At 44.0% G+C, this 24202-nt stretch overlaps 1 protein-coding gene and 1 long non-coding RNA gene across 4 annotated transcripts; both read right to left on the bottom strand.

Annotated features, from left to right (window-relative positions):
- Positions 1-1090: 1090 nt before the first annotated feature.
- On the bottom strand, positions 1091-2629 carry LOC133890703 (phospholipase A1 EG1, chloroplastic/mitochondrial-like). Its single transcript, XM_062331203.1, has one exon. It carries the CDS (start codon positions 2574-2576, stop codon positions 1233-1235), a length of 1344 nt encoding a protein of 447 aa, XP_062187187.1. The 5' UTR covers positions 2577-2629; the 3' UTR covers positions 1091-1232.
- A 1541-nt stretch (positions 2630-4170) lies between these two features.
- On the bottom strand, positions 4171-23881 carry LOC133926691 (uncharacterized). 3 transcript variants are annotated; one of them, XR_009911158.1, is made up of 3 exons: positions 23429-23881; positions 14737-21421; positions 4171-4543 (listed from the first exon to the last, which is right to left on the bottom strand). It is a non-coding gene; the product is annotated as an uncharacterized LOC133926691 (long non-coding RNA). The 3 variants fall into 3 exon arrangements; XR_009911153.1 differs by lacking the exon at positions 4171-4543 and adding an exon at positions 10440-13746 and having other exon boundaries at positions 21847-23881; XR_009911151.1 differs by lacking the exon at positions 4171-4543 and adding an exon at positions 10440-13746.
- Between the last annotated feature and the right edge of the window lie 321 nt (positions 23882-24202).

Below are 24202 nucleotides of genomic sequence, written 5' to 3'. Positions count from 1 at the left end.
CTATCATTTTTAAGTGGCATTTGCAGTTTGGACCTGAGGCGTATTGGTGCCTATGAAGTGGGAAAACGGAAGAAAAATAGCGGCTGCATGGTTGGCGAGGGAAGGAAGATGAAGCGATTGACCAAATAAGCTGTGAGAGATCCCAGTTCTAATTCGGGTATATTTTGATCTGCTCATGGCGGTTCATGAGCTGCATTTCTTAAGATCTTATTGCCAACAAATGCATCCAAAGAAAAGATCAAAAGGAATAAAAAACCAAGCAGCTGGGAGTAGAAGAACAAAATCCTAGTGGGACGCGACTGGGAACTCCGGGGTTGGATCGGTAGGAATCTGTGATCAGGGAACACGCGACTTTTAAGAGGAGAAGAAGAATAAGTACCAAATTAACCTGGAGTATTAGTTGGAAAGAATGGCAAAGAATGCTGCTAAGCATGTCCCAATCCTGAAATTAAAGCACAGCTTCTTGGCCCCCCGGTTATCTTAGCCATGACACCATTATCTGATTTCTTTTGGTGAAATGGAATACTGTTGCACTAGTGCCTTCTTTTAGATGAAATACTAGCGAAGTAGTAGTATTTAGAGTACTAATTTTCTATTGTAGATAGGGTGTCCTTCTCTTGGAAAAAGAAAGCAAACAGACTAACAGTTTTGTGAGCCATGCCGAATCGTGGCGTCGCGATAGTGGCAGATGCAGAAAAGCCTGAAAGGTAACTCTTCCACTTCTCTCTTCTTCTTCTCTTTTTCTCTTTCCTTCTTCCTTATTCATAATAAAAAAATTTTAGAGGCTTTCATTGGCTGCGAACCTGTAGCTGGGGCTTGGATCCGCCCCTGCGTCGCAACCGTTCAGCTGTGCCGAGACCAACGGACCCGATGGAGCCATGCAATTCCATCAGCAGCCCGCGGCGGTCGAAACGGACGTGTGGACAGGGATTTTCTCCATTAGAAATCCAACAAATCAGATCAGCACTGTCGTGTGTTTGCCTGCTCTGTTTCGAGCATTGCTTTCGTTGCATGATCAAGCATTGCTGTACACTGTGTCTGTGCGAACAAAATTAACCAAATGGAGAAAGAATTCTTTTGCGATCTTGATTCTATGATCATGGTGATCAAGTTAGGTTAATCGATCTGATCTGTACACAAGAAATTAATGAGACAAACGACCTCGTACCCTAAAAAAAAAATTTGTCCAAGAGGATTAGTGGCCGGTTAATCCTGACCGCCGGTTGATTCGATCAGATTAGTCCCAGGGTCTGCACCAAGCCGCCCATCTGCAGAGCCGCGTCCTGCCACGGCACCGCCCCGGCGCGCTGCCGTCCCACGAACTCCATCACCTTCGCCAGCACGCCGCCGTCACGGCGCTGCCCTGGTCGGGTTGCGGACGGCTGTGCCGGCTTGTTGCCGTTCTTGAGCAATCCGACGTACGTGCCGAGGTCGTGCACGCTCGCCAGGTCGCCGACCTTGATGAAGTCGAGCGGGAGCTCCACGCCGACGTGGGTGTAGCATGAGGCGCGCCACGGGCGGAGCACCCCAGTGGTGGCCTCGTTGAGGAAGATGCCCGGGAGCTTGGTGATCGGGTCGTGGACGTTGGCCACGCGCAGCGCCTTCACGCCGAGCTCGTCGCACCGGGCCTTGAATGCGGCGTTCCCGACCCTCGGCCCGCCGAAGGAGAACACGGTCACGGGGGCGCCGCGGTTGAGGCCTAGCTCGGCGAGGTCGTACGCGAAGAGCAGAGCCAGTGCGCTCCCCATGCTGTGACCGGCCAGGGTGACGCTGACGTCCTCGCCGGGGTGGTCCTTGGAGCACGAGTCGATGAGGCGGGACACTTCACGGAGGAGCTGCTCCCGGCAGCTCCCCGCGCCGCCGAAGCGGCACGTCTTGTCGGCCGAGGTGTAGAGGCTGAGGAAGCCCGACTCGACCTTGACATCCGGGCGCGGGTCGCAGGGGTCGAGGCGCGCCGGCTCGAGCGAGCTCATGAGGTTGGCCATCCACTCGGCGGGCGTCACGGTGCCGCGGAACGAGACGAGCACGTCGCGCCTGCCCAGCCGCCGGGTCATCTCGTCAGTGGACACGGCGACGTAACCGATCCACCGGCCCCGCCCACTGGTGGACGGCTCCATGGTCGGCACGGTGACGTCGGGCGCCGCGTAGATGTACCTCGTGACCTCGTACCCAGCGTCGGCCATGCCCACCTCCTCCAGCATCCGCTCCCGGCCGTACTTGCAGTTGAGGTACCTCCGCGACGCCGTGTCGAGGTCGAACGCCTTGTAGCAAGCGTCCACCAGCTCACCGTACCGCGCCACCTCGCTCCTCAGCACCGGGTGCACCGCCGGCTCCAGCAGCCCCTCCCAGTCGTCGCACCCCTGCACCTGCCTCCACATGCCTGCCACGGTCGTCCTCCGCGGCCCACGCCGTGCCACTTCCACCGGCACGCACGCCGCGGCCACAGTCGCCGCCGTGACTCCCGCCGCGCATCGCACGCGGCACCGCACTCGTCGCTGCGCGCGCGGGATCGTCGCGCCCCCGCATTGCGGGTGGATCGCCGCCATTGCCGCTGCTTTGGTGGCTGCCAAGGCCATAAGCTAGCTACGCGCGGTGAGGCGGTGGGAACGCAACGACCATAGACGGCGCAAGGGGGAGGAGGAGGGAAGAGTGTTGCATGGAGGCGCGCGGGGGAGGCTTATAAAGAGCGCGCGAACGAATTTCACTTGAGGTGGCTTGCACGCATGTCCCAATCCTTCCACGCACAGGCACTGCACTGTATCGCTGCTACAGTAGAGCCGAGAGCCGCGGACGCGGCCGCGCGCTTTTGGCAATAACTTGCTGGGGGCAAGGGCCACACCACGACCTGCCCTCGCCGAGTTGCCTGGCATAATTGCCATTGGATATGCAAAACAAGGACAAATTGCAATTAGGCAGAGTTATCTATTGGATTTTCTTCGATTGCTGAGTTATCTGGAATGAAAAGCAGAGCAGAGGGCTGCATGATTGACCGGGAGATGAACTGCATGCATGGGCCATGGTTTCGAATATTTCTTTCTTTCTTTACTACTGTATCTTTTGGGTTTGGTTGGGGTTGGTCCATGAGCCGAGGAGAGATGGGATTCCTGGGAGGGGATGGTCATAGTCACGTCGTCACGACTAGGGTCAGACCAGGCGGGATGGAATCTCAGACAGAATTGTTGGATCCTGTCTGCCTGAACTACAAGCAGAGCAGAGCAGAACAGCGGAAAGCTATGCTGTGTGCGAGCTGGCGCTTCTGTCTGCTAAGTTTTCTTGAGCAGATTGTGTCTGCTACATTGACTTCCTGGCTGCCGAGGATGCTCCTACATTGGGAAATTGCCACTAGACTTACGCGTGAATCAAGACGTGGGGCTCGCGTGTCAGCGTCAGAAGGCAATTATATCAGGTAAGTCTCATCCCCTACATTGGATCTCTTCTTGCAAAGAAAACGAATTCTGCAAGACGAGAGAGCAATTGCCACTGCCAAAAGTCAGCCTTTTTTCTGAATCACAAAGCGGTACGATGATGGTAGATGTACAATGAACATTCGATGTTTTGCTTGGAGGCAGTCAGTAGGAGTGGCATCCTGAAGCAGTGAAACTGTTGTATTCATGAGCCGGATTTCTAGCTGGTCAATTAGTTTGGACGCAGGCAGGCAAAAGAACGGTTGGTTACTAACAGCGGTCCACCAGTGTATTCAGAACAATAGCAGTGATCAATCGGTTTAAAAAAACTCGACTATTACTAGTATACAGCTTAACTGCTCCAGAATTTTCAGCTAAAGAGCTAACCTAGTGTATCACTCATCATTCAGCGTCAAGAATGTAACAACGAGAGCTTCGTTTTTTAGCTCAATTTCAGAGTATTTTTTTTTTCTGTAGAATTGGCTGTCACTTGCACTAGGGATGCAAGTGAGTATCTAATAGGTAGTTCTAGGTTATTATTTTGTTCATTTTTCCTTAACTTAATTAGGTAAAAATAAATCTTAATTTATTTACTTTTAATTTCAGATCGACTCAATGACCTAAAAATTATAAAACTTGCATCCTCCTAGGCACAGTATGCAAGTGAGTTTCAGTAATACTAATACATTCAAGAAGCGATCGATGGTAGCACTGCCCCATATATCGATCTTCATCTTCAATAGATAGATATATTTATGACAAAAAGGTTGCAAATCAGGGCCTGATCAATCGGCAATTAAGGAGCTAGTTGGAAAGCAGGTAGGCCATCGATCCATCCTCGCGCGGGAGGGTCGTCGCCGCCGACGTGGCCGAACCCAGGCCGCGCTGCCCACGACGCTCCACCGCGAGGCGACGTGGCCGCCCCACGCCGCGGGCGCTTTGGGGATTTAATCGGGGCGGGTTAGCGGGCGACGTGGAAGAAGCTCAGGACGTGATCAATCATGGCGCGAGGGCTCGCAAAGACGTTTAGCGGCACCGACGCTGTCGCCGCTTTATAGCTTGGTGATGAGGGTCAACGACTCGTCCGTCGCCGGCCGCTGGATACTGTGTCCTAATTTCGCCATTAAAGTGAGTGGTGCCTGGATCCAACAAAGCAATGAGGCCAAGATTGATCACATCTAATTGTGCGGTTTGTGGGAATTGAATCCTAGTCTCTTGTCAGAGAATTGATTACGGATGTGTGGTTTGTGGGAATTTGAATTTTCATCTCTTGTCGGAGAACCAATCGAGGTGAGCTCACGTGCAAAAATAGAAAGAATACGATGTTTGTGGAACACAAGAATTTTAAAGGAGTTTTTTTCATAAAATAATAATAATTAAGAACCATTCAATTTGTATTGAGCTCGAAAAAAAATTGCACGTTTAAAAGGAGACCTAAGGGTCTCTTACAAATTGAGGTGGCCAAGGCGGCGAGATCTAAGACTCAAACCCTTAGTTTGAAATATATTTGAATTACTAGATCCTAAGAAATAATCCTAGAACGATATAATCCTCCCTCAGGTGTTTTATCATAGGCAATTACGCGGGATGATCAGCGGCATTGACTGAGAGGGTTGACCGGGCTCAAGGCAGGTAAGAATTAAAGAAGTGCAAGCATGCAGCTCGAGTGTTGACTTAATTCGTGTTGAACGCTGTTGCAGGGCAGGCATCCACTCGGTTGGAGAATCCGCGGTTATCGTTGCGGTGTAGGCGTCGGTCATCAAGGCGTTGACGTTTTCTCTTCTCTGTCCCGCTTCTCTCTCCGTACGGTCCCGAGTCACCATTCGATGGATGCACTTATCATTGAAAGGTGTCCTTTTTCGCAGATTAAATAGGGCATATAGTGCAGTAGTACTGCTGCTGCAACTGCTACAAGCAGGTGACGTACCCGTTTAGGACAGTTCCAGTGTGTGCGCTTTTAGATCATCTTTAATTATATTTGTTTTATTTTGTTTTTTTCTCGATTTTTTTTCTGTTTCTATTCTTTTTATTTTATTTTATTTTATTTTCAACAGTTTCTCTTTGAGGGAAATCGTGAAGGAAAAGAAGAGAGAATCTCGTCCTGAAGGGAATGACCTTGGGAATCCCTTCGTAATAGGAACCGTGAAGGGAAACCGTTGGAGCACTGAAAGGAACGAAAATCTCTTTACGAAAGGGATTTTTCTCCACGACGGGAATCCCTTGGGTGTGGTCTTAAGAAAGAGAAAGAAAGAAGTGAGAGAGGTGTAATGTATTGGAGGAAAATGATTGCTTAGAATTGCTACTGATTTGTGGTTTATTTGAGCATCGGTATAAAGAATAAACTAATAATTTCTATCAGAGCAGTTATTGATGGCCGTTCGTCTGATAGTTTGCTTGGTTGTTGGCATGACTGTTGCCAGCTAGCCGTTAAATAATATAAACATATCTGCCTCTTCTAAATAGATAGAAGCATACACATCCATCACACATATCTAAAACCAAACATCTTAAAAAAAAACTTACAGTCAAGAAAATCTCATGAATGATTCATCTAATTTCAATCCTTAAAGCTCCTAACTTGACCAACAAAACAGAACCAACCAATCCTTCCAAGTATACTCAATACCATAATTTCTAACCAATTTTCCACCTCAATTTAGCCAACAATTCCAACCTTAGCTTCCACGGAACTTCAATCCTTATGACATGCCTCCACACCAATCATACGGAGGTTTTCACTGTAGCATCCCATATGAAGCCAACTTCAACTTTTCTCCTGGTGTAGCATTTGGAAGAGGAGCTGGAAGTGAATGTGTTCGAGCTTCATCACCAGTTGAGTCTATGGCTTTTGGTCATGGTGTTGCCGGCTCAAGTCCAGCCTCACCGATTTCTCCTACACCACAAATCAATGATGATGTCAACACCGAAGCATGGAGTGATAATAGTGATGAAGAAAAGAAAGGAGGACATATGAATTGGACTGAAGAAGAGAATCTCAAACTAGTTATTGCATGGTTGCATAATTCCATTGATTCAGTCAAGGGGAATTCACATAAGGGCCCTGACTTTTGGAAGAAAATTGTAGCAGAATTCAATAGCAACATCGCAGCATATAGGATAAGGATAGTTTCATAATGTAAAACCCACTACACCAAGACGAACAAGCTGATAGTGCACTTCAATGGGTGTTGGATTAGAATGAAGCGAGCACATGGAGTGGTGAATCTGATGACCAGGTTATGGAGAAAGCCCATACAGTATACAAAAGAGAAGCACAAGAGAAACCATTCACACTTAATTACAGGTAGAAAGTAGTGAAGGACCAACCAAAATGGGCAAACAAAGTAGAGAACCAAGAAACAAATATGAACAAGAGATTGAAGCTCAATGCATCAGGGGCCTACACATCTTCTTCAAACCAAGAAAGTGAGGAGGCAGAACCAAGTGAACGGTCTCGACCAAAAGGACAGAAAAAGGCCAAAGCTAGACTGAAAAGGAAAGAGAAGAAGTGCACATCTGAATTTAGTTTGGAAACAGTTAGAACTGAGAAGATGAAAATATATCATGAAGCAACACAGAAGAAAGAAAGAAGCAATGCAAGAGGCAGCTAAAGCAATGGAAAACGCCGCAAAAGAGAAAGCAAAGTTTGATCTGTTGACCATGTATCTGGACCTGATGGCTTTGGATACTTTAGGATACAATGATGTACAAAGGCAATTGAAAGGATCAAATGGCCAAAGAGGGGGAGTGGGGGTGAATTGGGCAATTAAAAATTTCTACCAAAAACTAGAACAAATAGCAACCTTCTCTGGTAGAAAAGCTCTAGTGTGCATATGTGTCTATCATTGGACTAACCGGTGAGTAGAACTCCTTCAATCTAACCGAAACAACCCTCTCTGGAAATATTACTCCGGTGATCCATTCTTGCCTTCACCGGATCATCCGGTGAGTAGAGTTTGTTCTACCACAATAAACTATTATCTGCCAGAATTGGTCCAGTGTAAACACCATCTTCATCGAACCATCCTATGAAATGAGCTTCAGGATTCTTGTCTTGGAATCGCCTTTAGAATAAATAGTCCGGTGCTATCATTATTGCATCATCGGATAATGCGGTGAGTCGAACTTCAATTTTTCCTGACAATGCCCCTTCTGCTGAAAATAGATCGGTGCTCTCACCACACTATCACCGGACTATCCAGTATAACACCTCTAACAATTTTGGCCATGTGTCACCTAGAAAATCATCCGGTGATTACATCACTTTGTTCATCAAAGCATCCATCTAGAGTGTTTTCTGTCTTGAGATAACCGTATGCTCCGATGAGATCACTTCACATAGAACGAATCATCCGGTGAAGTAAATTTTCTCTGAGCTCGTCCAATTCAAACTTTCTTGAGCTCTAGCTTCTCGACATGGCAACCATGGACTTCTATGAGCTACCTAGTGCTAGAATTTCACAAGTGTGCATCAAACCAAGTCTAGACTCACTAGGTCAAACTACTACTCTTAGTCCCACTTTATAGTACGGTCAAAAAACTAAAGAAAAACAACCTATACTACACTAAGTGTTCTTCATCTTCTTTGTGACACTTACAACTAGAAGATCTTTAATCTTGATCGTCCACATAATCACCTTAGGGACCAAGAATACTCAATTATCATTGTGAACTGAATTTTTGATTCTCTTCGAAACAAAATGTTAGTTACAATGATACGGTTGTCATTAATCACCAAACCACTTACCACTTACCTAGGAGCCTAGATGCTACAATCTCTCCCCCCCCCTCCACTTTTTGGTGATTGATGACAACACGTATAAGAAGATATAGATATGAATTGAAGTACACCCTATCATACTGGGCAATTGGCAGTATATAACAATAACGCAAGAGAAAGCATAGCACTAGAACAACATATCATGCTAGAAGAAATAGAATTAAGCACACATGAAATAAAACACAATGTGATGGTAAGCTAAACACAACGATTAAGAACCAAATAGCCTGTTATTACATCAAAATCCATAAGATTAAACAAGCTGAACCTAGATACCCAAAAACTAAACTAGACCCCCCTGAAACTAGTAAGCTCTCTAGACACTCAAGACTAGCAATCTCTCTTCAAAACTCTCCCTAAGACTAGACTCTCTCCCCCTTTGGCATCTAAGCACCAAAAAAGAGAACATATCTACACATCTGGAGCTGGAGGAGACGAGGGAGACAATGTTGCCAAAGAAGGCTGCACCACGAACTGAGAGGCATCGGTCTTGGAGTTGGATGCAGACGAGGTAAGCTCAACGACAGCGTCGTTGGCTGGAGAGGATGCTCCTACTGCAGTCTAACTCTGCACTGTGTCTAGACGAGGGTTGGAACTGGAGGTGTCGACACCCTGGGCGGCCATGTCTTGGTCAACTTGACTATGCACCTCTTGAAGAGTAGGATCGACCTCATCTAGCACAAGCTGCGAGCTAGCTAGAGGCACAACATGAGGCTCTTGAGCTGGAACGATCAGTTGCGGTGAGTCCTCAAAACAAAGAGGTCCAGTGGGTAGATGTGACATTAGTGAGGTAAGCACTGGCCTCGAAGACATCCCGGCAGGCTCAGAAGATACTCTGATGGTGAAGAGAGCTAATAGTGGAAAGTCTGATCCCGGAGTAGTCAAAAGTCCGTTGACGCTGTCTGGGAGAGGACTGGCTGCTGGAGCTGGTGCTGGAGGTGAAGTTGACAACTGAAGGCCGGTGTGCTAGAACAAGAAAGAGAATATGCGAGCATTGTTCTCTCCGTCTGACTGAAGTGCTGAGAACATGGCCTGCTGCTGCTGCTGAAGAGACTGCAAGAAGACCATCCGCTGCTCCTACTGGCAAATCATGTTAGCCTAAAGCTTCGCTTGCATCTCACCCTGTGCTGCTATCTCTTGCTGGATCTGCTTCTACTAAACTACCTGCTGCTGCTGCATCTACTGCAAAATCAATGCAAGCTCTGAAATCTGCGCAGTAGGGGTCACTGGAGGAACTGTATCATGCGCTGAAGAAGTAAGAACAGATATCTGAGGAGCTGCTTGAGAAGAACCTCCTGTCTCGGCATCGTGTGACCTAGCAACCGGAGGAATGTACTCAATGTCGTCCGAGTCCGAATCGCTGTCCACGTCAAAGATATATTGAGGTAGCTCTGTTGCGGCCTCTGCTAGGGCCTGGTCCTCAGCTGCTGCTCTCTCTTGCTCGTCAACAAGGATCAGCTCCTGAGTGTGAACCATGGCTCACTGACCACAGCGTCTGTCTGTGAGAGCTGTAACACCATAAATTTCAATTTTTTTGCAATAGTTTAAAATTTTGTTAGAAGTTAATAGCAGCTGCAATAGGTTTTCATGAGTGAAAAAAGTTTGCAAAAGATCGCTAGAAGTCGCTCGTTTAAAACCCCTTTTGAATTTGAAGCAAAATCTAAAAAAGAAAAAGGATTTCGAAATTAATAAAGTGTCCCAGGCCGAAGCCTTCTCCCGGCCCACCTCTTCCCTCCCCTCTCTTTCACCCACGTGGGCCACCGGCCTTCTTCCCGTGCTGGGCCGCGCCGAGCCGACCTGACGCGTCCCCGAGCCAGCCCCTTTCCCCGCCCTGTCTCGCTGCCATGTGGGCCCGGCGTAGAGCTGAGCCGTTGTGCCGAGCCACCCGAGCCCGAGCCGGCTGGCCTTCTCCTTCCTCCCGCAGCCACCCGATCCACCCCCAAATTCCGCTGCCGATTCAAAACGCACATCCTCTGCGCACCATTACTCACCGATTAAAAGGCATGCCCGCGATCCCCTCCCCTACTTCACTCGTGCATGGAAACCGCCCCCTCCTTTCCTCCCCTCTTTCCTTCTCTATTCAATTTGATTTATGGCATTTCTTCACCGTTTGGAAACTTCCCCGGCCGGTCCCCTTCCTCCCCCTCTCACACCTATATAAGCTGGCTATTGCCTTCTTCGCAAGTTTCCGCACCCGAGCCACACTACCCCATTTCCCCCTTTCTTCCGCTCGGAATCGTCCTCGGCGCTGATTCTTCCCGAACGCTGCTGAGTTAGCTCTGCCGCCTCAATTCGTCGCCGGTGAGCTCCCTTTGATCAAATCGATCCCTCTCCCATGTGCGCAAGTTCCCGAGGGCCTGCTTGCACCGCTTCTCGGCGTCTTCCCATCACCGGAGGGCCGCTCGCACTGAGCTTCAACCCCGTCGATCGCCCTCATCTCCCCTCCGTCGCAAAGAGACCCACGGTGAGCTTCCCCGTGTCACCCTCTCTGTTTTGCGCCGCTTTCCGGCGAGATCCATGGCCGGTAGCGCATTTTTGCGCTACTCCGGTGAGGTCCCTGCCGCGCACCGCTGTCGGCCGGCCATTGCTCGTGTTCATGCCACTCGGTCCAAGCTCCTTTGAACCTCGGCCGTCCGATCTCGGATGGACGGCCCAGTTCAGAGGGGTGCATACCCTTTCGGTTCGATCCACCGTGGACCCATGGACCGGCCTCGAGGCCGTGGTCCATAGGCCCATAAACCTTTTCCATGAGATTTTCCAATAGAGAATTAAATCAGTTTTGATTTATGGCCTCGTAATTAGAATTTTTCAGTATAAAGTCAATTCAGTTTATTCTCGAAAATCAAGTAAAATTTGCAGTTTAGCCCCTAAAACTTCAAAAACTCAATATTTTTTGCATGTAGCTCCGTTTTGGGTGATTTTCATGCTAAAATGTTCATAGCGACGTTTAGGATCTTTTTATAGGGATTTTACCTAGTTTTAGTACTATATGGTGTACTATTCTTAGTAGTTTTCTTTGTGTGTTTTTTTTTCGTTTTGTCGATTAGGAGGTGAGTAGTTCGGGCATCTTCAAGATCAAGCTTTTGAAGACTTTGAGCAACCCTCCGATGAAGGCAAGTGTCCTTTAGCATTTTGCCCCTATTTTTATTCCTTCTATGCATGCTTGTCTAAATTAGACTCCTATGTTAGGATTTACAAGCTTTGTATGAATATTCCTTGTCACCGTTGTTTAACCATGGGTTAAAATGGGTAGTATATGCTAGTCTAATCATAGTCGGGAAAATGTTAATCTTGACTAATGTCTACGCAACAAGAATCGGGTATGGTAATCTTTTGCAGCAACATGGTATAGGGATCCTACAGGATGGTTGGTTTGAGGCGGTGCTATATAGCAGGCTTGTGCTTGTTCCTATGTGGGGTCCTAAGGACCGGTTTTTGAACATGTAACCAAGTGAATCCGCACAACCACGAGGCCTATATGGGCACAGCCTGGCCAACTAATTAGCCACCCCTCTAACTCTGTGGGAACCGTTGGACAGTTAAGTGGCACAAGAGGGGGTTTCTGCAGCGATGTAATCAACTGTTAGCGATGAAACCTCAGTGGGTGCCTGCAAGCTGGCGGGAGCTTTGTAAATGCCTTGTAGTAAGACCTTGACTCCACACCCCGGAAGTGTGAAGCAACATAGGAATCACGACTCATGGGGAAAGCTATGCAAACTCTGCAGAGTATCAATCTAGTCGATCAGCCGTGCTCATAGATAAGAGCGGACTTGGACTTCATTAGGATTAGATGGGATCAGAGTTTGGTATGATTGGTCGGGTAACTAGGTGAGTCTTGGTAGCCGGATGGAATCCGATGAGTCAATCCTTTTGCTATAGTGGTGTCTTCATACTTAGTAAATATGATGCCTGTTGTTAGAGTTATAGGCTAAAGTTTGCTTAGTGTAGTTAACCTTGTCTAACCTTTCCTTGACTTAAGCCCCATAGCATGTTTTCCCTTCACTTACGGAGTACATTTTGTACTCACCCTCGTTATCCCTTCTCTTGCATTCTACCGTTGTTCAGAAGCTATCAATGAAGCTACAACCTTTATCGAAGATGACTTCGACCCAGAGTTGCTGTTCGAGGCTGTAGTGCCCCCGGTTGATGTCTAAGGAAGATGGAAGCCCCGCTAGCGCTGAAGATCTCTTGTTCCGCTGTGTTTTCTTTTAGACCATTGGGTCCTTTTGTAATACGTAAATAACGTTATTGTAATTTTAACACTGTGATGATACACTGATGATGTAAACGCATATATGAAACTTGATCGTGGCATACATGTGTTGTGCCCAATTTTGTTCCTTTAAAACTTGGTGTTACAAGAGCAGAAGGAGCATACTCCTTAAAGCGAGTAGCTGACTCCTCATAGGTCTCGAGGAACTCGAGATACTTGATGGCGTGAGCAAACAAATGAGAGATGAAGTGCACATACAACTGATGTCTGGCTAGGGACATCCTATATGCTATAGCATCTTCAATCTCATATAGGATCAGATCCACGATATCAAAACGGCGGTGAGTAAGGATGGAAAAAATCAACCACTGATGCAGGCTGGTGATAGCCTCTCTCTAGCCGATCCTCGGCAGCAAACTCCATCTCAGGGCCATGTGGATGGCCTTCGCTACATGTGTCAGCATGTCTAGAAGTCACGGCGAACCTAGAGCGAAGGGTTGTCTGAAGAGCAGCATGATCTCCTCTTCAGTGGGGAAGATGCCACCAACCAGGGGACGACGAGAGGGTTTGTCATTTGGATGAATGATCTCGTGCAGATACTTGGGACTCGTCTGAACCCCTAGAGACTCAAGTAAATTGTTCTGATATAATCTAAAAATGTCACATTGGACCATGAAATGAATAAAGTTCCTCTCTGGTGCAATCCAGACTGTGGTGTAGAACACTCTGACCCAATCCTCTATATATATGTCCACGCCAGTGAGCAGAACTGAAAGTCCAGGGAAGGCGTCAAAGTGTTGCCTCACGTCCACTCCCCCTGCAGCTGACTGCATATAGCATCACTTGAGCATCTTGTGCTAGCTCAAACTAACCTTCTTCCTGAGATAGGAGTGGAAGAAGCTCTCTTGCAGGACTGTCTAGAACCGGGGATCAACTCCCTCATCCCTAACTTTAGAAAACCACTCCTCAATGGGCACAAAATGCAGCGTCTTAATCCTCTATGACTTATAAGAAGTCACATCGATGAGCCTAAGCTTTGTCTCTTCCTCTGGCTGCTCTGTCTGCTGCTGCTTTGCCTGCTCCTCCTCCTCCTCAACTGGCTCTGACTCCTGACGAGCCCTCTTCCGGCTGCCTAACTGGCCGAAAGGCGTCAAACCCAACCTCCCGGTAAGACGGGTGCAGGTGGACCGACGCGGAGTAGTGGAGTCGCCTCGGATTGCGAAACCTCGCTAAGTGTTTGCTGCCTTAGCTGCTGCTAAGGCTCTATCCCACTCCTTTTGAGCCTTCGACTTCTTCTTTGGTTGCTCAACAGCCTTGCCCTTGCCCTTTTTACTGCACTAACAACCCATCTGACAAATAGATAGATGACAACAAGATGAGCAAATGCATTGGGTATAAAATTGGCAAGATATTGACCCAAAACTGAAATCTAAGCAAGAATTTTGGAGAATTTTGACGAACATGCTATGGATTCACGTTTGCGACAGGGTAATGATCAAATTCAAAGAATATGACTTTAACTTGAATGAATTGATCAAAAGATATATGAATTTAGGACAAATTTGCCATTTTGACCTAGATACGAAAGAATTGAGCACATTATCCACAATTTAGATCAACATGCCCTAAAACATGATCAAAGTGAATGATATGATTCTAATTTCAGCAAATGATCATGAATTTCTTGGATTGAGGTAGAATTTGAATGATATTTGATTAAATTTGAATGAATTCAACTCGAATTTGAAATTTTTTAGCAATTAGGCTCATATACAGATGAACATGCTCTCAAATTGCATGGAATTGAACTAATTTTGCATTGTTTTGAACATCAATGTGCTTTATGCGGGAGTGTTGAACATGATTGTTTGCTATTTTTATAGCAGTTTCATTGTCACAAAGGAGTGAACCTTCTCTAGACGAACACCAAAGTCTAACAAGATTTGCTTCGTATAAAGGATTTGAGCACAATATGCTCCAGCGGCAATGTATTCGGCTTTCGCGGTGGATAAGACTACCGAGTTTTGCTTCTTAGAAGACCATGAAACTAGGAATCGCCATCCGAAGTACTATTACAATCCACATGGCATTCGGCAAAATCTGAATCCGAGTATCCTAAGAGTAGGAAACTAGCACCTTTCGGGTACCACAAGTCTATTCTAGGTGTATGCTTTAGGTATCTAAGGATTTTTTTTTACCCGCGCTAAGATGTTATTCCTTAGGATTAGCTTGAAAGCGAGCGCACATGCATATACTAAACATAATATCAGGCCTAGATGCGGTAAGATAAAGAAGCGACCTAATCATATAATAATAAAGCTTTTGGTCAACCGGTTTACCCGTTTCATCCAAGTTGAGATGGCCATTAGTAGGCTTGGGGGTCTTGATTGGCTTGCAATCATCCATCTTGAACTTTTTGAGGATGTCCCTCGTATACTTGTCTTGATGGATGAATGTTCCTTCCTAGTTGAGCTCGTCGATCATTGACATCTCGAACTCCCTAGATAACATGTACCAAATTCCTTACAAAACTCTTTGTTAGTTGAACCAAATATTATATCATTAACATAAATTTAACACAAGAAAAGCTCATTGTCGATGATCTTTGTGAATAATATGGTGTCCACCCTCCCGATTTTGAATCCTTGATTGATGAAGAAGTCACGTAGACGTTCATACCAAACTCTTGGGGCTTGCTTAGTTCATAAAGCACCTTGTGCAACCTATAGACAAGATTATGATAGCTAGGATCTTTGAAACCAGGGGGTGATTCAACATAAACAATTTAATTGATGAAGCCATTTAAGAATGCACTCTTCACATGCATTTGATAAAGATTAATATTATGATGTGAAGAAAATACAAGAATGATATGAATGGCCTCAAGCCTTGCCACGGGAGCGAATGTTTCGTCAAAATCTAAACTTTAAACTTGTGAAAATCCTTGCGTGTTGAGTGTTGACTTGTTGCGTACCATCATACCATGTTCATCTTGCTTACCGTGGAAGACCCACTTGGCTCCAATTACATTCTTGCGGGTGAAGTTGCTGAGTTCTTCTTGTATAGCCATCACCCAATCCGAATCCTTAAGAGCCTCATCTACATGTGTGGATTCCAAACAAATAATGTTCATAAAATGAAGTATATTGACGAAAGCGAGTTTGTACTCCCCTAGATGGACTTCCAATGATCAAGTCAATCGGGTGATCCTTAGAAATATGCGTATGCTTCACTTGTGGTTCTTGAGGTGTATCTTATAGTGGTGCAACATCTTAAGCTTAAGCTTGAGCTTCCTCTTGAGAGATATGAACATCATGTGATGGAAGTGGTTGATTATTCTTGTCCTCATCTTCATCAACTTAGGGCACCATGAAGGTGTGAGGAATTGAAGTAGAAGGTACATCTTCGTCATCCTTCTTAGGCTTGATATCCCCAATTGCCATATTCCTCATTGTATCTCTCAAGGGTTCATAACCTACATCATCACAAGAAACACCTTCTCCTTAGGAGCCATTAGATTCATCAAACTCCACATCACATGTTTCTTCAATAAGACCGATGGCGTTGTTGAATACTTGATATGCTTTTGAGTTAGATGCATAACCAACAAGAAAATCAATATCGCAACGTTTTTCAAATTTTCCTAGGCGTTCTTTTTTCTTGAAGATAAATCACTTACACCCGAACACCCGAAAATATGAGATATTGGGTTTTCCCCCAATGAGAAGCTCATATCATGTCTTCTTCAATAGTTGGCAGAGGTACACTCGATTGGATAGATGATACACCGTGTTAATTGCTTCCGGCTAAAACTTCTCCGGTGTACCATACTCATCCAACATTGCTCTTGCAAGAGTGATCAAGGTCTTGTTCTTTCTCTCCACAACGCCATTTTGTTAAGGGGTGTAGGTTGATGAGAACTCATGCTTAGTGCCTCTATCATCACAAAATTCTTCAATGTATGTGTTCTTGAACTCCGTGCCGTTTGTCACTCCGGATCTTCACAATTGTGACCTCGAATTCATTTTGAGCACTCTTCGCGAACTTCTTGAAGATCCCAATGATCTTGCTCTTATCATCTAGAAAGAAAGTTCAAGTGTATCTTATATAATCATCAATAATTACACGGCAATAAAGATTACCACCAAGACTTTTGTAGATAGTTGGTCCGAAAAGGTTTATATGTAGTAGCTCCAAGGGTCTTGATGTAGACATCATGGACTTGTATGGATGTGAGATTGCGACTTGTTTTCTTGCTTGGCAAGCACTACACAACTTGTCCTTCTCGAATACAATATTCTTCAAACCAACTATCATTATGTTCTTGAACGCCTTCTTGAGTTGGCACATTCTAATGTGTGCAAGTAGACGATACCAAAGTCAACCCATAGATGTCTTGGTGAAGAGGCATGTAGTCAAGCTAGCTTCATTAGAGGAGAAATTCACAAGATATATATGTCCATGTCTAAAGTCTTTAAAGATTAGATCATTATGCTTCTTGCTAGTTATGATAACGTCAACATCAGTAAATAAGCATGTGAAGCCTAAATCATATAGTTGAGCTACAGGAAGTAGATTAAAGCTAAGTGACTCTACTAAAAAAAACATTAGAGATAGAGAAATCATTGGAGATTGATATCTTATCCGAACCTATCATATTTGTCTTAGAATTATCACCAAAAGTGACTTTATCATGATCGCCCATATCATCTTTTAGTGAGGAGAACATCTTTACATCGCCGATCATATGTTATATACATCCACTACCAAGTATCCAATACTTCCCACCAGCTTTGTAGTTTACCTACACACATGAATCAAGCTTTTTTTAGGTATCCAACCAAGTTTGGTACCTTTAAAGTGACTCATAAGAGCTCTAGGCACCTAAATTTACCTAGAAAGTTTTCCCTTAGCTTGAGTTTCATTGAATTTAGCCATGACTTTACCACTTTTACGTTTATGCAATAGAAAATTGTGATAATGAAAAGTAGACTTGTACTTGAAAGGCAAAGTAGGAAGGAGTTTAGTAGGAATTGGATACTCCCTTGTGTGGTGACCTGTGACTTCATAATATTAGCAATATGAATCAATTTTCTTGATAAAGTAATTCTTGATCTTTGGTGACTTGATGATCTTATCCACCGGGTTGGAAAAGCATCCAAGACCTTTCTTATTGTAGTACAATACATTTTTCATGAGAATTTTCTTTGCTTGTACTCTCCCTTAGTCAACCGGGATACACATGAATTGAGATTTGCAATCTCCTCTTTGAGCTCTTGCTCCCTTGCATGGTTAGTCTTAGGATGATATATTATCACATGAAGAGGAGCATGGTATATCAAGAAGATCATCACAAGAAATAGATGCATTGACCTTAACAACATCAATAATAGGCAATTCATTCATGCTAGGATCAATGGCATCATAAGCTAACTCAAGTTCTGTATATTTGCATTTCAAGTCAATATGTTTAAATTTTAGCTTCTTGTTACTAGCCTCAAGTGACTTGCTAGATGCAATTACTTCATCATATTTCTTAAGCACATCATTGTATTTAGGAAGCAACTCATCATTATTAGAACTAAGTATAACATTAGCATTTTCAAGATACTTGATTTTAGCTTGCTTTTTATTTCTTGATAATAGTAGCATAGTAATTCATGAGCTTAGATAGATCATTAAGAGAAAGATTATCATCATCACTACTATCATCTTCCATACTACTTACCTTGTTGTTACTTTTTGCCATGAGTCACATAGGTGGTAGAGGTAGAGGTGGATCATCATTGGTGATGGCGAGGCTCACGAAGTTGTTGTCTTCATCATCGCTTGAATCATCACTTGAACTTTTGCCTGAGACCCATTCACCAACAATGTAGGACTTGCGGCCTCCATCATTCGTGTTGAAGAGCTTCTTCTTTCTCTTGTCTTGATTCTTCCTTTTGTGCTTGTCCTCATTTTCAGTTGCATTAATCTTCTTGGACTTGTTCTTATTTCTCTTGTCAGGATGAGGGCAATCATATGATATGTGGTTAAGGTCACCATAATTGTAGCACTTCTTCTTATCTCTGCCACCGGACTTATCAAATTTCTTTGGACGAAATTTGTTCTTCATGGATCATAGTTGTAGCCCTTCTTATGAAACTTGGAGATCATCCTTGTGGCTCTTCTCATTAGAAGAGCAAGCTCGGTGTCAGAGTCGTCACTATCATCATCATCATCTTCATCTTCATTGCTTTCACTTTATGATTGGAGCTTCATCTTCTTCTTGTTCTTGTCAACCATATTTGCCTTGAGAACAAGATTCTTCTTGGATGAAGACTCATGATATCCAAACAAGAACATCTCATAAGCACATATCTTTCCAACAGCAACGGTGATGGTCATGTTATTCATGTCCCTTTCATGAAGAAGAGAGATGACAATGTTGTATTACAGCTTGAAAAGCATCATCAAGATCCTACGAATAATATCTTCTTGAGACAATTGAGTGAGTTCAAAAGAATTGATTTATTTCACAAGTATATTCATGCGAGAATACACATCATTGCATAACTCATTAGGAAGCATCTTGAATTGATTAAGAGCATTCATAAGCGCATGATATCTTTCCCCACGAATTTTCCTAGAACCATCATGAATTTCACAAAGAGCGGTCCAAATCTCATTAGCAAATTCATTGCTTCTAACTCTAGAGAAAACCTCTTCACTAATTCCCTAAAATATAGCATTCTTAGCCTTAGTATTCCACCTAACTTGTTGGTCGGTAAAAGGTTGATCAAACCCAATAGAGGCAGCTAGCCAAACTTCGAGCGAAATAGCCTCAAGATAGCTCGCCATGCAAACTTTTCAATATGCAAAGTTCTTTCCCTTGAACTTTGGCACGCTACTTCCACTCCCTGGGGTCATTGCTCTAGGATTTTAAGCGTATCAAGAGCACGAGACTCTGATCCCAATTGAAAAGTTCTAATGGCCCAAGAGGGGGGTGAATTGGGCAATTAAAAACTTCTACAAAAAATTAGAACAAATAGCAAAGTTAGCCTAGATGAAAAGAAATACGACTACACGAACAAGCTAGGAGAATGCAACTAAACAAGCAAGCAAAAACACTAAAAAATATGGAATTAAAAGCTTGCAAGAATGTAAATACTGAAATTAAATTGTAGAATAGTAAAGAAATAAACAAGAGAACACCGGATATTTTTCCGATGTATCGAGGAGTTGGCACTCCCCTAGTCCTCGTTAGAGCATCCACTAAGGATATTACTCCCCTTGAGTCACCAAGACTCAAGTGCCCCATCATGATTGTCACTTCTCCATTTTCGGATTAGCGGATATCAAACCAAGTACATAGCTCTTCCCAAGGCTCCTGCAAGAACTTCAAGAGCTCATCGAGACACTACTAATCACCAAAGATCAGCTAGATGTTGCCAACCACAAAGAGTAATAAGTCAATAGCTTCACTTGACCAAGATCAAGCCTAGACTACAGCTAGATGCACACTTGCTACTCTTCAAGCACTAATAATGTCCTTAATATTCAATTAGGGACTTGGAAATCAACTCAAATGCTCTCCCTTGCTTCTTGCTGACACACATAGTGTATGAATTCCTCTGGGATATGAGAGAGATAAATGAAACCAAGTGGATGAGTATTTATAGGCTAGAGATCCAAATTATAGTCGTTACCTAACCACCCACTTTTTCTGTTAACACCGGATGATCCGGTGAGTATCTCCACACTGACATCGGACAATCCGGTGAGTACAAACTTACATTGCCACTGTGCTAGCTGTCATTAGCTGTTACTGGTGAGAAATAGTCCGGTGACATCATCCGGTGAACACCGATCTAACACCGAACCATCATGTGCGTACAAACTAGCTAAATTGCCCGTTGCAACCCTATCTGGAAAATATGCTTCGGTGATGATTTCATTGCTATCACCGGACTATCGGTTGGTTAAACTTCTTTTGTCCTCAAAATCTTCTCTGGTAGAAAAGCTCATGTGTGCATATGTGTCTATCACCGGACTATCCGGTGAGTAGAACTCCTTCAATCCAACCGAAACAATCCTCTCTAGAAATATTACTCCGGTGATCCATTCTTGCTTTCACCGGACCATCTGGTAAGGGAAGTTTTTTCTGTCACAATAAACTATTCTCTGCAATAATTGGTCTGGTGTAAACACCATCTTCACTGGACCATCCTGTGAACTGAGCTTCAGAATTCTTGCCTTGGAATCGCCTCTGGAATAAATAGTCTGGTGTTGTCATCATTGCATCACCGGATAATCCGATGAGTTGAACTTTAATTTTTCCTAACAATGCCCCTTCTGCTGAAAATAGACCGATGCTATCACCACACTATCACCGGACTATCCAGTGTAACTCTTCTAACAATTTTGGCCACTTATCACCCAGAAAATCATCCGGTGATTACATTACTTTGTTCATCGGAGCATCCGGTGCATCTAGAGTGTTTTCTATCTTGAGATAACCATATGCACCGGTGAGATCACTTCATATAGACCGGATCATCCGGTGAAGTAAATTTTCTCTGAGCTCGTCCAATTAAAACTTTCTTGAGCTCTAGCTTCTCGACATGTTAACCATGTGCTTCTATGAGCTATTTAGTGCTAGAATTTTATAAGTGTGTATCAAACCAAGTCTAGACTCACTAGGTTAAGCTACTATTCTTAGCCCCTCTTTATAGTACGATCAAAAGAATAAAGAAAAATAACCTATACTACTCTAAGTGTCCTTCATCTTCTTTGTGACACTTATAACTAGAAGATCCTTAATCTTGATGCACAAGTCCTTTGATCATCCATATAATCGCCTTAGGGACCAAGAATAACCAATTATCATTGTGAATTGAATTTTTTATTTCCTTCAAAACAAATTATTAGTCACAATGATACGATTGTCATTAATCACCAAAATACTTACCACTTACCTAGGGGCCTAGATGCTACAGCAATGTCACGAGAGTGTCCTGAAGTATATAGAAATGTAGATGTTCCCTGAAGAAAAGTAAAAAATAGTCAAGTAGTGTGTATGCATGATGTAGCTTTACGTTGTAGCTTCCTTGAAGAATGTACTATCCAACTGGCATATTTTTTTTATCCAAGTAGCATGTATTAGCCCTAGGAAAATTATTGATGTACCGATCAATGTATCATCCTGTAATAAAAATTTCTATTACCAATCAATTTCTATTACCAATTCATCAAATAGCTGTCTATCTCAATTTCAATAATATAAAAATGTACATCACATGGGACTCTAGCTGTTGCAGAACTAGCTATTGGAAAACTGGCCGTTGTGAGAGCTTCCTTCTACTTATATAGGAAGAAGGGTGGCAGCAGCAAGCTAGACCACTTCTAAAATGTCTACCCAGTCAAATTCTTAGCCCCAAAACTCAGACAATTTTAGTAGCGAGTGTAACCTTGAGAGGCTCATGTGGGAGTTTATGAATGACCCACTTGAAGCTGAGATTGAAGCGGAGCTTGAAGCGGCGATTGGCCAAGGTTGAAGCGGATATTGATGTTGAGGTTGAAGCGGAGATTAATACCAATCAGTGTTGAAGTGGCTCTCGAAGGTACATAGACCAGAAATGAGAAGATGCAAACAACTGGTTAGAAGCTGACTACTTCTGCAACAACCCGGTGTAAACTGATACTCAATTCAGGCGGAGGTTCAGGATGAGGAGGCATTTGTTTCAGCGTATTGTGCATACCCTTGGTGAGTGGTCTCTATATTTTCATCAATGGAGAGATGCATTTGGCAAGTTTGGTTTTTCACCTCTACTCAAGTGCACCATAGCTATGCGAATGTTGACCTATGGTAGTCCTGCAGATTTATTGGATGAAGGTTTACGTATTGTTGAAAGCATTACCATTGAGTGCTTGGTTGAATTTGTGAAAGGAATTAGATTGAATTTTGGTCCAGAATATCTAAGAAGACCCACTGAAGAATTCGGTTATTACTGTTTGTAGGTGAAGCGCGTGACTTTTCTAGAATGCTAGGTAGTCTTGATTGCATGCATTGGTATTGGGAATATTATCCGATAGCATAGAAAGGCCAATATACTTGTGGTGATAAAAAAGTATCAACAATCATGCTTGAAGTTGTTGCCTCGCATGACCTGTGGATATGTCATATTATTTTTGTGTTGCTAGTTCAAACAATGACATTAATGTCTTGAATCAGTCACCTTTGTTTACAAACATATTGCAAGCAAGTGCTATGACAGTTCAGTTTACACTGAATGGAAACCAATATAATATGGTGTACTACCTAGTTTGTAAAGACAATTCCATTGCCTTATAGTGAGAAACACAAATTATTTGCAAAAACACAAGAAGCTGCAAGAAAAGATATTGAACGGGCATTTTGAGTTTTGCAAGCTTGATTTGCAATATTACGAGGCCCCGCACATTTTTGGAAAGAAGAAACACTTGCAGATATAATGTATTATACTGCACAACATGATAGTTGAAGATGAGAGGAATTTCTATGAGGTGCGGTACAACGACATCGAGCAGTATGATGTACGGAACGAAGACAATCATTATGACCAGGGAAACTCTCAACCTTTGGTGGGGTCTGGTCATAGCCCAATTTATGAATTCTCCAGGGTACTTGAAGCAAACAACGCTATTTGTGATCAAGAAAAGCATCATCAACTAAAGGCTGACTTGGTCAAGCACATATGGCAAAAATTTGGGGATGATCAAGCTTAGCTTTACTTGTACTCCTTGTTTAATAATATATCCACGGTTTAGAAGCCTTTTCATTTGTAATCTTTAATTTTAATCCCCATGTATTAGAAGTGAGCATCAATGTAAAATTATTTCCTATTAATAGCACGAGAATTTGATAAGCATGTACGGCACCATCAAAATAATCTTTTCTTTTACTTCACCATCAAAAGAATCTTTTCTTTTACTTCACCATCAAATGGATCGACATCATGCATCTACGACTGAAGACTGAACCCAAAACAAAAATACAAGAATGAATCGTACCGTGTGAGCTTGTAGGGAAGCAAATCCACAAGGCAACTGCATCACGGAAGCTCCAGCACAGGGTCGGACACAACCACCTCGCGTCCTATGGAGGCGCCTCCTCTGGCTTTATCAACGGCACGACACCTCACTGGTGCTACATCCATGCGTTCACGTCTCGCCTCCTACTATGGCGCTATGCCGCTCCGCCTCCCTATGCCTGCGCGTTTGTGCCTCGCCCTACTGCGGTGCTATGTCGCTCCGCCTCCCCATGCCTTCACGTCCTTCCGATCTGCTCATACGGCGCCATCCGAATTGCGTGTATGTCTGCCTGCTTCTTCGTACGCATGGGGAATCAATTAGCTACCGCCATGGAGAGGGAGGAAGGTGGAGAGGGAGTATATTGGGGGAAGAGACGGGAAGGAGAGCCATGGCAATCTCCGCGGGAAAAAATGGCGCAGGTTGGGAAAAGTTGGGTGAGACTGGATATTTCTATTCAAGCAGGGCCCACTTCGGATGGACTAGGAAGTTTATACGTTACAGCTTATTTAGCCAACGCATCACCTTATGACGTGTCCAGATTTGCACCTTGCAAAGAAAATATACACTAAAGTTGCCTCCGTGTGCTGTTATGGGATCGGAGGAGCACCAATTAAGCAACTTTAATTTCTCTTTCAAAAAAATAAGCAACTTAATTTATATGTCTGCTCATCCACTGCAGTGCCAGCTTAATCTTGCTTGTTCAGTTGGTCCTCTCTTTAGTTTCTTCTTCGAGGATCTGGATTATTCCTTCAC

The sequence above is a fragment of the Phragmites australis genome, chromosome 1 (genome assembly GCF_958298935.1).
Source record: "Phragmites australis chromosome 1, lpPhrAust1.1, whole genome shotgun sequence".
Lineage (NCBI taxonomy): Eukaryota > Viridiplantae > Streptophyta > Magnoliopsida > Poales > Poaceae > Phragmites > Phragmites australis.
This window is presented reverse-complemented; position numbering and strand designations above follow the sequence as displayed.